This window comes from Ochotona curzoniae, unplaced genomic scaffold (genome assembly GCF_017591425.1).
Source record: "Ochotona curzoniae isolate NIBS_2020 unplaced genomic scaffold, NIBS_Ocur_1.0 scaffold_4701, whole genome shotgun sequence".
Taxonomy (NCBI): domain Eukaryota; kingdom Metazoa; phylum Chordata; class Mammalia; order Lagomorpha; family Ochotonidae; genus Ochotona; species Ochotona curzoniae.
Genome location: NW_024467122.1, coordinates 19768302 through 19781586, shown reverse-complemented (window position 1 = coordinate 19781586; position 13285 = coordinate 19768302). Strand labels below are relative to the sequence as shown.

At 43.8% G+C, this 13285-nt stretch overlaps 1 protein-coding gene across 20 annotated transcripts in view; it reads right to left on the bottom strand.

Moving 5' to 3' along the window:
• Positions 1 to 13024, bottom strand: part of TRIM9 (tripartite motif containing 9) — a 97567-nt gene extending 84543 nt beyond the window's left edge. For 19 of the 20 annotated variants that reach the window (XM_040968567.1, XM_040968572.1, XM_040968569.1 and 16 more), the window contains exon 1: positions 11578 to 12399. In XM_040968567.1, the coding sequence (XP_040824501.1) occupies positions 11578 to 12399 (822 nt within the window). Of the gene's footprint in view, positions 1 to 11577 lie in introns of all 20 variants that reach the window. The other variant, XM_040968579.1, reaches the window with a different exon arrangement.
• Positions 13025 to 13285: the final 261 nt, after the last annotated feature.

Genomic DNA, 13285 nt, shown 5'->3' with positions numbered 1-13285 from the left:
TTCATGTGACATATTTATGTGCTTATTTGCACCAAACACAGCCAGTTTTAGTGATGCATTTTGTATTTACATAGCAAATACCTTAATAAACACAATTTGGTTTGATATGTAGCAGCCAGAGCAATGAGAAATACATATCCTACTCCAAATGTGTCATTTTGGGGTGGGTGCTTGATATGGTGATAACATACTGCTTACAATGCTTACACACCATATTGGACTGCCTGGGTTCAAGTCTCAGCTCTGCTCCCTATCTCAGCTTCCTGATAGCATGTACCTAGAAAGGCAGCAGGTAGTTGGGTGGGTAACTTCCATGTGAAAGACCCAGTTAAGTCCCTAGCTCCCAACTCTTGCCTGGCCCAATTCCAAATGGTGCAGGCATTTGAGGATCTGAACCAACAGATAGGTGATTGATGAAGCTCTCTCTCTCTCTCTCTTTCTCTTTGTGCCTTTCAAAGAAAAAAATAAATAATTTAAAATAAATAAATGTGTGCTATTTTAGGATTCTAAAGGGCAGATAGTCACAGTCTTTTTTTTTAATTGAGTTTGTGAAAATCAGTGGTCATAAAAGTATTCAGATTTTATATTGGTTGGTTTTCAAACTAGAGACATTTTTTAATATTGAACAATATTTTATACCCATCCATGGTAGATTCACTTCCACAGTGGCAGCAGGTGGCATGTCAACATCACACTTCTTTCTACTGCACTGATGGCAGGCTGAAAGCTGTTACCATCTTTTCCTGACAGGTCCTGACTGGATGACTGGTGGTCAATAAATCAATAGCAACTGCTTGTTAAAAGCATCACAGATTTATCTGAGCCATGTGAAACTTATTAGACAAGACAGAAGTCCAATTTTCCATTTGATTTTATGTGACAAATGCTCTTGAGAGAATATCTCATAGGTGTAGAAGGAAGGGTACATAGCATAAACAGCATTCATTTTATCAGTTTCATGAGTTTTTGTGTCTTAGTGATAGCATAAGTATCAATACTATGAGGTAACAGACTACATAAATCTATAGTAAACTCAGTGTTTGGTTATTTACATTGATCAACAGAAACTACAGAACAGTCAAACCACTTAGATTACATTATAGAGTCATTTCCATTTGGCTGTAGGTAAGTCGGAGTTATAGTTGACCCTATGTATATTTAAGCACCCAATATTTTGCTTCCTATTACAAAGCCTATTACAAAAACCTGCATTATGTAGAAACTGTTTATTCCTTCACCTTCACATGTGCTCCATACTGCAACGACTTTGTTCAGAGAACAGATATGGGGGGCCCAGCATGATAACCTAGTGACTGAATCCACTGGGATCCCATGTGGGCAACCGGTTTATGTCCTGGCTGCTCCACTTACTCTCCAGCTGCCTGTTTGTGGCTTGGGAAGGCAGTAGAGGATGGCCCAAAGCCTTAGAATTCCACACCAGTGTGGGAGGCCGGGAAGAAGCTCCTGACTCAGCTCTGACTGTTGCGGGCATTTGAGGACTGAGCCAGCAGATACAGGATCTTCCTCTCTATGTCTCCTTCTCTCTGTGTATCTGCTTTTTCAATAAAATAAATAAAAATAAATCTTAAAAAAACAGAATAGATATGGGATACAGTGCAGAGCAACACGGGAGCAAGAGTCAGTAATGACTATTTGGATTCAGTTATTTCTTAAAATGCAGGCTGCAATCAAAGAGAATAAAGAGGGAGTGAAGAAAACTCCCAATAAAGCAGAATTGATGCTATCAGGCTGGGAAGTCAGCTTCACATGAATAAATCAACAGCAGATGAGAAACACCCATCTCTGTGTGCTTGCTGTGACGGAAGGTATCTATTCCCACACCCAGGAACAATGTTCAGCATTCTCTCCCCAGAGCTTTTTCTTCTAGAAACAGTTTGTTCTTTGATCGGAGCTGTTAGTTAAAAATGTTCAGTTCTGATTCTATGCAAGCATCTTAGTCCAGTTTGTGCTGTTTTGGTAGACGGAGTAATTGATAATGAATAGAAATGTATTTGGCTCACAGCTGTGGAGCCTGGGAAGTTCAAAATAGAGGGGCTGTTTCCGGGGAGGGTCTTCTGCTGCATCGTAATGTGATAAAAGACATGGACTGAGGAGGGGGACTGAACTCATCCTTTTACCAGGAACTCATTCCTTCTGCAACTAACCCACATAGTGGAAAATGGCACTAAACCACACAGATTGCAGAGCCCTTGGGGCCTAAGCTCCTTTAAAAATTTCACTTCTCCACTACTGTTTTAGGGGTTGAGTCTCTGGCACAAGAATTTTAGGGGGCACATTTGAGCCTTACAAACAACCCTTATGAAAAAGAATTTTGTTTGGCAGAGCTTAATTATATTCTGAAATAGCAAAACGTAAAAATATTCACATATTCTAATATGTGAATATTCACAGTGAATAATATATAAGTAACATTCACAGCTCAAATAACTTAAAATATTTATGGTCACAAGCAAGTCTGTTCTTGAACTAAAATAGACACATGAGGGGCATCTTCAAAAAGTTCATGGCAAATGTGTATTATAAAAGACAGTGCATGCATTTCAAAATATTTTTTTGCACCATGATAAACTTATCTTTTAATTCTACTTTCCCGCAAACTTTATAAAGTTCCCATGTGTCTTTAACCACATGGGCAAAAGGTACAAGGAAAAAGAAGTAAACATATGTCTCTTACTTCTTTAATGTTTTAAATATTTTTGCATCTTAAAAAATGGACTTGTAAATGTTTTAATGTTGTAACATAAATGTTTTAAATCTTCAAAAATATCTATGTACCACTTTCCTTTAAAAAAAATCTCCTTATTGGAGCTGGCACTGTGACAGTGGGTTAGGCGGCAGCCTGTGACATCTGCATCCTCTATGGGCCCTGGCATGAGTCCCGGCTGAACCACTTGTGATCCAGCTCTCCACCTATGCACCTGGTAAAGCAGTGGAAGGCGGTCCAGGTAGTTGGTCCTTGTATTCACATGGTCAACCCGCAAGAAAGCTCCAGATTCCTGACTAAAACCAAGCTCAGTTTTGCCTGTTGTGTTCCTTTGGCAGTGAAACAGTGCATGGAAGATCTCTCTCTTTCTCTTTCTCTCTCTCTCTCTCTCTCTCTCTCTCTTTTCTTCTCCTTGTATCTCTGCTTTCCAAATAAATACATAAATCTTTTCAAAAATCTATGTATTATTTCTTGTCAGTTTTAGCTTACCAATGTCAGGACACGTTATTTTGTTAGGAGAGGGACAATCCACAGCTGAGCCGACAGAACTGTACTGTCAACCTGTCACTTAGATTTGATGGGAGGCAGGATGTACCCTTTACAAACTAAACCCACCTGCTCATACCCATCACACATCTGATGATCTGGTCTATGGAAGACAAAGTGCACCTGCTTTTCCTTCCCCTTTCCCACTCCTTACATTTCTCTTTGTTTTGTCATAGGGAAACTGAGCAGAAAAATAACTTCTAACATCTGTGATTTTTATACAGGAGAACTAAAGATTCTCAGCTGTTAGTTATAACATTCTAATTCCTAAGGCTATAACACTGTAAGTCATACATCTCCTGGGCTTATCAGAAAGTTCAACAGAATTGTAGCTAAATACATGAGCTCTGCAGACAGTCTAGGTTCAAGTCCTTATTGTGCCACTTACAACTGGTATGACTTCATAACCTGTCTGTGCCCTTATTTTCTGTTAGGAAGATGTGTGGATTATAAAGGGCTTAGAACAGTGCCTGGTATATAGTAAGTAGATGCTCAGGACATTTTAAAAATTATGAAAGCAGGTCTGCAGTCATATTGTTAGGCTAAAAGAAACCTAAAATATTGGAATATATTGTTATTAACACTCATTTTATTGATTTCTTTATTAAACCAAACTGATATCTACCAAGTGCAAAAATATGGGAGATGGGGGGACAGATATGTAAGAAATAGTATATGACCTTTCCCTAAAAGAGAAAAATCTAACATGAGCAAATTATAATGCAATGGAAGAATGTTTAGTGATAGGACGTGGATGTGAGAGCATTGGTAGTTGAGGGAGGGCAGAACAAAAGGCTGGGAAGGCAATTTGAAATCAAAGTAGAAGGAAGAAGGCTGAGATGCTCCAATCTGCATTAGACATCCAGGGGCAACAGGATTAGAACCATGGGGTACGTGCATCTCTAAGGACAGGTGGGTTGAGAAGGGAAAAAATCAATGGTTTGTTCATGACTAGACTCAAGAAGTTTTCTTGTACTCTATAGTTAAAAAAAAAAATCAAGCTGGGGTAGGTGAAGCTGCAGGTTCTGGAGGGACTCTTGTGGGATAAGGGAACAGCGACAAGTTCCTGGCAGACAGATTGGTCTAGTGCAAAGAAGTTCTGAGCAAAGCCTGGCCAGGTAGGCTGTCTGGGTGATTCAATGATCTGGTCTAATCAAGTGGTGGAGGTAATGCGTGGTGGACTTGAAGAGATAGGTTCAGGGGAAGCTGGAAGGCCAGGTGGTGTAGAGGAGGAAGGGGAGGAGAAGACACTGACAGGCAGATGGGGCTGCAGCTGACAGGCTGTGCTTTAAACCAGGAAAATTAAAAACATGGCAAGGCCAGGGCCAAACAAACGACCTGATGATGAGATATGATTTTTCCAATGCAATGAAAAGGGGAGGAGTGCATTTTGCTTGGGTTTTCCTGAGTAATTTTATTTGAAGATACCTCTCAGTTTGGGGGTTGGCCACATTTTAGGGTTGAGGATGAAACCATTAATGAGAAATCTCAGGGAAGTGGTTTTGGCTTTGGCTTTGACACACATCCTTAAGGATGAATCAGATGTGCTGCTGACAAAGCCTAAAGGGTCTCTGACCATTTGAGCACACTGATGGTGGCCACTGCATAGCTTTTTCTAAGATGAGAAATTGGCCAAGACAATGAGTGAGAAAACTGTAACTAGAGTCTGGATCAAAACAAAATGAATTCTGAATTCTGCAGGACTCATGCATAAAGAATTCCTTCAGGAATTTATTGCCTCAATAACACTGACTATTCAGAGAAGTATAAGACAGAATCTTCTCCAGCCTTTCAGCTAAATCTCCATATACCCATACACACTGAGTAATTTAGAGTTGCCTGAGGGGAAAAAAATCAGAATAATGTGTAATGTAGCATGTGATGTCAGCACTTGTAATGCTAGCATCCCATATCAGAACTTCACCAGTTTGAGTAGTCCCAGCTGCTCCACTTCTGATCCAGCTCCTTGCTGAGAAGAAGGCAGCAGATTGTCCAAGTACTTGAGCCCCTAACACTCACATCTGAGATCTGGATGGCCACGCTGTGGCTTTCACCTGGGTCAACTTCCACACAGCAGCCATCTGGAGAGTGAACCAGCAGTTGTAAAATCTTTCTCTCTCTCCTTCTCTCCTCTCTCTCTCTCTCTCATGCCCTGCCTTTCAAATAAATAAATAAAACCTTTAAAAAATCCCCAAGGGCTTTTATAGTATGAATATTTGAATAAATCACCCAATAGATTGTGCTACCCAGTAGTAAATGAATACACATCAAATATTAAATGATTGCTTCTTCTTTAACCCTAAACCGCCTCTGTCTTTGAACTTACAGCATTATAACCTAATCTTCTAGGTGTAGTATTCTGGACACAATATCTGGAATTATTGAGAATTAGAACCTTGGATGGGCGTTTGGCATATCAGTGAAGATGCCATGTGGAAATGCCTGCATCCCATATCACACCACCTGGGTTTCAGTACCATATTCACTTTAGATACCAGCTTCCTGCTACTGCACACACTGGAAAGTAGCAAGTGATGGTTTGACTAGTTAGGTTCCTTACTACCCACATTATAGATCAGGACAGAATTCCAGCCTCCTGGTTTTGGTCTGGCCCAACCCCATTTTTCTACATATTTAGTGAGTGAATCAGTAGCTGGGAGGTCTCTCTCTGTGTGTCTGTCTTCCAAATAAATAAAATTTTAGAAAAGAATTAGAATCTTCAAATAAAAATCTTTATGTGTGTTGATACACATGCTTTTTAAGTAGGACTTAGCTGAAAGCGTCTAAAAACCAACACAAATTAAGTAAATCATTAAAAAAAAAGGTCTCTTAGTGATATTAACATGAGTAACAAACTAGATGGTATTGTTACAACTCACTAAGACTAATAGGTTGTTTATCACTGCAACATCATTTAGCCCAAGGTAACTCAATGATTTTGAGGATGAACTATAAGGTTTTTCAGTTCCATTTTCCCTCATTTCACTTCCCAGGAGTGAAGTCCACTACGATTTCTTATGTTAATTTCTTCTGCATACCTCCAACAGATCCTGATAAGACTGATGAAAATTAAAACTTGGTTCTTAACCTTCTATCACATAATAAGTAATTACTTGTATGCCTATGCCCATGTTAAGTCAAAATGCAGATCCATACTTATAACAAGTCCATTAACTTGCTTAAGGGAGAGAAATGCCATTTGTTGTACCAATGCTAAGGATAATCCTCGTCTGTATTTTTTCTTATTATCCAGAAACAGATGGCTACAGTAATTTTCTCCTACTTTGTGCAAATTGTGAGTTGACCTGAAATTTCAATTAATAGAATATTTTCATGACGTATGCAGAGGGTGGAGATGACTCTGCTATTTCAAAGTTATAACATGTTTACTGGAGAATAACAGTCACATAAAACATCATTTCAGCTTTGTTAAGGAGTAACAAAATATCTTTGCTTGATAAATAAATCTTTGTTATATTCTTATTCTTTGAACCTACTTCAACTGAATATCATTTCTGGACCCATGAGAATGTGCCTTATTCTCTTAGGCAGCTATGGACCGGACCTTGTGCTCAGAAAAGAGCAAGCAAAGGACTATCAAGTTGGGGGATGTGATTTCTAGGCAGTTACTGTTGTCTAGACAGCCATTGACTTCTGTTTCACACAGTTTACACTTGTACCAAACTGAAATTAATAAAATGTAACCATTTATGTTACATGTGAAAATATTTTCACAAATGTAGTCTTAACTCCTTTACATTTTTTGTGGGAAGGAAGCAAAGAAAGTTTGAGACTTGCTCAAGAGTCTCCAAGTACAAGTGGCAGCATCTGTTCCAGCCCTTGGATCATCTGTCAGCTAGCTCTTTCCACTGTGGCTCAGGAGAAAAGGGAATAGTTCTCCCTCTGTCACACTGTCCTGAAGATCTGCAAGGATGGTGACAGTAAGCAATCTGATTGAACTATAAGTAAAAAGATAAAAGTAGAAAATCACTAATATTTGCTTAAGATTTCAGAGTATATCTACCATCAGAATACAGAAATTAAAATGTTTACTGATTTCATATGTTAACTGAATATGATTTCAGTGACATTACATAACATATTTTGCTACACATTTTTTTTTTCTGTTTGTAGAGGTTTTAATGAGACCCAGAAAAATCTATCCTGGGCCAAATTTGACCTCTCCCTCAGTTCTGGCTGTTTCTTTCTTTCTTTTTTTTTAAGCATTTCTTTTTTTTTTTCTTTTTTTTATTACATTGCATCATGAGACACAGTTTTACAGGCACTGGGATTCCCCCTTCCCCTCCCCAAAACCCGCTTCCCCCTTCCCATGGTGGATTCTTCCATCTTATTGCATTACCACAGATCGAATTCAGTTGAGATTTTTTTTCCTTGCAAGCATCTACAAAACATAGAGTCCAGCATCTTATTGTGCAGATAAGTTCAACAGTTTCATGGGGAGACAGTCTCTGGTCTGAAGGTACAGCCGAAAGAGTATCATCCCAATCAATTGAAAGCCCCGACATTACATCAGTAACAATTTATAACGTACCAGAATTAGTTGATATGATATTGGCTACACATGTTTTGATGACATGCTACCACATAACTAACCAGATATATTTTTCCAGAATACTTTGGAGTTGAAAACATATCAACTGACAATTTAAAAATACTGTTTCAACCGAAGATCTTCACTTTCAAGAAAACAAGGCAATGGAGAATGACACTTGGGACATGATTCACATGAGTAATTACTTAGACACAAAGGAAAAGAAGTCCTTTGCTGTACAGTACAGACACAAAAGAATGATTGGAAACATGTTACTGACCATTAGCAAAACAAATCAAGAATTCATATTACTACTAATCTAGGAATATGAATTGCTTATAATTACAAAGTAATAACAGTCATCCAAAACCGCTCATTTGAAACTGTCCAGAATCATGTTTTGGATTGTCATTCTTCATAACAGCTCAATTAGATAAAGGAATAATTATAGCAAGTAGAACTAAATTAAAATGATTATCGTTAACTAATTTATAAGGGCACTTCTTGTGTTAATTTTTTGCATAGATTGTGAAGACCACAAATATTTTTAAAATATTTCAATTCAATTGAAAATTAGTAAATTTCAACTAGTTGTTTCTAAAACTATTTAGGAATAAACTTCAGCTATTTTGTCTTGAATCTGTAAGAACATGATGTATGCCTGAAGGAAATTACTTATTCATAGGGTTTTCTTTCTGAGTAGAGATGATTAATATCTAGAACATTAATGCAAATTTTCGGATGTTGTAATAACTGGTGTCAAGAACTGCTGAAACTGGGGAGAACTGCTTCGTATACTTCTTCATTCTCATATATTTTGAAGAACATAGAAATTCTGGCCTGAACTGTTGTGGTAACAGAGGTATCATTAACTTGTGAATTCAAAAACACTAAGTGAGAAAATCAAAAGCTAATACATTAACTACCCTTTATGGAAATAAGGTAGGGGAGCAATGTTTGTTTTTCATCTAACAGTTGACAAGCAAAGGTTAAAATTTGTCATCATTTTTGGCTTATTCTTTTTTGTCAATTCAATACTCCTGATACTGGCAAAAAATAAAAATCATACCTACTTAGTATTTTGAAACAAAAAAAAAATGTGCAGGGGCCCACCACGGTAGACTAGTGGCTAAAGTCCACATCTTGCACACACCAGGATCCCATATGGGTACTGGTTCTAATTCCGGCAGCCCCGCTTCTCATTCAGCTGCTCCCTGATTGTGACCTGGGAAAGCAGTCGAGGATGGCCCAATGCCTTGGGACCCTGCACCCACCTGGGAAACCCGGAAGAGGCTCTGGGCTCCTGGCTTTAGATTGGCTCAGCTCTGGTCATTGTGGCCACTTGGGGATGAATCATTGGGTGGAAGATCTTCCTCTCTGTCTTTCCTCCTCTCTATATATCTGACTTAGCAATAAAAATAAATAAATCTTAAAAAATACGCAAAAGATCTGAGAATAAATGGTCTTCCAGCTAAATTATCTCCTGTCTCAATGGTTTTCACGTAATTCTCTCTAACATAAGTCCAAATTTTAAATTACCCAGAAGTGCACTGTATTTCCAAATCACATTACTGGTAAAAAAAAAAAAATGGCTTAACATTTCAGGTCTATACCAGGCTTGACACATTCCTTCTTCATAGAAAACAGAGAGGTTCTTCATAGAAAAATGAGGCTATGGTTTGACCATCCTAATTTTTGAGTAACCCTAAATTCTTTTTCCAGCCATAGTGATGAATTTCTTAGCTGCTTTGTAGGGCAATTCAACATGGACTACAGTTTGCAGTCCACAGCAAAATCACCATGTGAAGAAAAGTCTGGTTGTGAACTTAAGTGCCAAAAACTTTTTAAGAAGAAATGCTGTTTTACACAACTGAAATTGAAGTATTTTTTTAAAAAGCAGTCATGTGCCTTGTGGAGCTCAAATTTTGTCCTAAATTAAATCTCCATTAGTACTAAATGGTCTGCAACAATTATATGAGAGAACCCGAACAACTGTAAGCACAGCCCACATTCAACTGTGATAAGGAGTCAAAAAAACCTCCATTGAATGCTGAAAATGATATTTTACTTTCTTTCTGGCTGTAAATAAACACATCTGTTCAAGAATAATATTAAACAGGAATTTGAACCATTTAAAATTACAAGGCAATAATAGTGGTATAACAGCTTTATCCTCTGTGGAAGGCCAGCCTGTCCTGCTTGCAAGAAATGCCTGAAACCTTTTTCACTGCCCTGCCTCAACCTACAACTCGGTGACAAAAACAAACTCCCCAATCACCCTGAACCCCTGCAATGCCTGCCACATGTCTACAGGGCTTATTTACAAAGTCAAATTTAGGTGTATCTCTAGACTGGCTCCTTTCCTCTTGATCAGGGTAGGCATAATCTTGTAACAGTCTCTTTCATTATGAAGTTACTTCGTGTGTGTGTGAGGGTGCAACCAAGTAACACTCTGACTAAAATATGTAGCATGCCCAGGTGGTGACAACTGCACCTGGGAGAAACGGCAGGGAGGTAACTAAGCCACCTTAGTATCCGAATTGGGTGGTAACAACCGCAGACAGGAAGGTCCACTGCAAAGAGGGCATCTTAGCCAAGATCGGAGGGAGGTAAATGAAGGAGTCTTTGGGAATAGGCTCAGGCTGAGGAAACGGGAGGTGCAGTCACTGGGATGAGAAAGTACCTGGTGTAGTGGAGGCACAGCGATAGCACACTACGACAGAGGCAGAAGGAATGAGTGAGAGGCAACCATTGCGTGAAGGCCTACAAAGTCAGGGCACGATGTTCCAGCAGGCCATTTTAGGAAAACCCTGGGAAAAGACTGTGGACAGAGGGTTGACCTAACTCAACATGCTGGTAAAGAGCTCTGGTTGTATAGCCATGGTGGAGGCCTCATCTAAAGAGCCCTGAATCTTAAATGTGGTAACAGGTGTCCCAAACTGTGCACTCGCAACTACTAAAAGAAGGACTGAATCCAGCCATCAAATGTCTGGATGGGTCAAAAGAGGCTGTTGCCCTGGGAGACGCACTTGGGCCTGGCTTTCAGGCTGTGAGGAAGGCGTGGGAGAGGGGGAGAAATGCTGCTCCCTTCTTCGTCCCCCACCCCACCCCCATTCCACCCCTATTCCAGCACTGCGTCCCCCTAGGGAAGGTCAAGACCCAAGCCTGCTGCTCCTGTTGCCATGGCGACTGCAGGATCTTTTTCTCCCCCTCTTCTAGAGTGTGAGGCGCCCTCCACCCCAACCATGCATCCAAACCAGGCCCAGCGGGGGCTCATCAGTATTCCGCCCGCAGCGTTTCCCCTGCCGCCAAGTCGCAGATCGGCAGGCAGTGTCTGCCTCAGCGACCCACGGGATCCCACCACACTCCTCTCCGGACACTCACAGCGGTCCCTGCCCTCGAGCGCGCTTGACAGTCCCTGGTACTCGCGCGGCTTGCCCAGGCACACAGGGCAGCCACAGGCGGCAGCCACAGGCGGCAGAGTCAGCCCCGCAGACTGCGCGCTCGAGATTTCTAAGGCTTCTTTGCTACAACTCTTGGGGGTATAGAGGAGGGGGTATTAAATCCCCCCCCCCCAGTGCCGTTTAAGGTCCTCTTGTGCCTCCTGCAATGCACCAGCCCGGGGAGGCAGACATCGCAGGCACCTGCACTGCGCCCCCGCTGGACTGCGCTATGCGTGAGAGGGGACCAGCTGGCGCAAAGCCCAGACAGGGCCAGCTCAGGGGACTTGGGGCTGAGGGTGCCGAAGACTCACCTTGTGCAGTTTCCACATAGCCCCTAGGGCCTTGACTTCGTGGCTGGAGTGCTTGCCCTCCTCCAGGCACTGGTAGCACACGGGCATCTTGCACTGCACGCAGTACATGCTGTGGTTCTCCAGCTCGTGGTCTGTGCAAGTGGACACCTTGCGCGGGCTCAGCCGTCGGCTCACGCGGCCCTGGGCCGGGGGCACCAGGCGGTGCTTAGCTAGGGGACCCCGGGGCGGGTGACATCGCAGGCGGCAGGGGTCGCAGTAGAAGACATCGCACTGTTCACACATGACAGTGGCCTCCTTGGGCGCCTTCTCGCAGAGCTGGCACTTGAGAGCCGCGGCTTTGCTCTGCTGGTAGCGGTCGATGACCCCTTCCAGGACGCGGTTCTTGGGAAAGCCGCGGAGCCCCCGGTCATCCAGGATTAGGCTGCGGTGGCACTGGGGGCAGGTGATGCAAGAGTTGCGGGGCACCGGAGCCAGGGCCGGGGACAGGTGGGTGGCCGGTGGCGGCATAGCTGGAGGAAACACGCGGACGCCGTTTGGGGACTTCTGGCACGGGGTGGTGGGAGCGCTGGCGAAACCCCCATAGGAGCCATAGCCGCTGTCCGCCTCGCTGTACAGGCTCATCTTGTCCAGGTCCAGGTAGTCATAGTCGGAGACGCCGGAGCCAGAGGCCCGGCGGCTCTGGGGGGACTCGGACTCCGGGGTTTGCACCAGGATATTGCGGGCGCAGGCCTGACATAAATTGTGAGAGCAGGGCAGGATGATGGGCTCCCGGTAGAAGGAGCCGCACACCGGGCATTTTAACTCTTCTTCCATTTCTTCCATGGGGACCAGGCTGAGAGCGCGGCAGCGGCGGCTGCAGCCGGTGTCTGAGCTGGTGAGGGGCCCCACGGGCCTGTGGCGTCCAGCACCTTGGCCAGTGGCGGCAGTGGCGGTGGCGGCGGTGGTGGCGCCTTCCCGGGTAGCCCTGGCGCCGGCTCCCCGCGAGGCGCTCCCGCTCTGTGAGAAGCCGAGAAGCCGCGAAGCCGCGCCGCGCGCCTGCTCCAGGCCGCCCCCTCCCGCCTTCCTAGTCCCGCCCCTCAGTCAGCCGTGTCCCATTGGACGGCGGGCGAGAGAGCGAGATCCTCATTGGCTCTGAGCCCCGTCCGTCTCCTCTCCTCCGCAGGCCACGGGGGGTTTGGTAGAGGAGCCTAAGAATGGGCGGGGGGGGGGGAGGGTGGCGGGTGTCTTGGCTGCCAGCTGCAGGATCCCGGGAGGGGGTTAGCGAGCGGAGGCTCGGGGCTCGAAAAGAAAGAATTAAACTGGATGACTCATCCCTCGCCCCCTTCCTTCCGACCTCCGGCGCAGCCAGCCAGGAGCCAGGGGGCGTGAGAACCCCCTGCGCACTGCGAGAAGGCTGGCGGCGGCTGGCGCTTGTCAACATAGGTGTGCGCCGGGCCGCCAGCTCTGACCCACCAGGGGCGAGGGTCGCAAAGACTGGCTGCCGGGGGCGGTCTTCTCAGCCGGGCCTAGGTTTCCGTCTGGTGAGTGGGGCTGTTGTCCCTCCAGAAAGCGGCTACGGCTCTCCCCCGAGTCTGAGGCGCTGGAGGCAGAACCCCTTCAGCTCAGCCTCTCTGACAGGGACAATAACATGGACTTTGGTGCTGCCGGGAGATTTAAGTAGGTAAACGACACGAAGGCTCGGGCACCTGTCTGTCATCCTTTCGCGCTT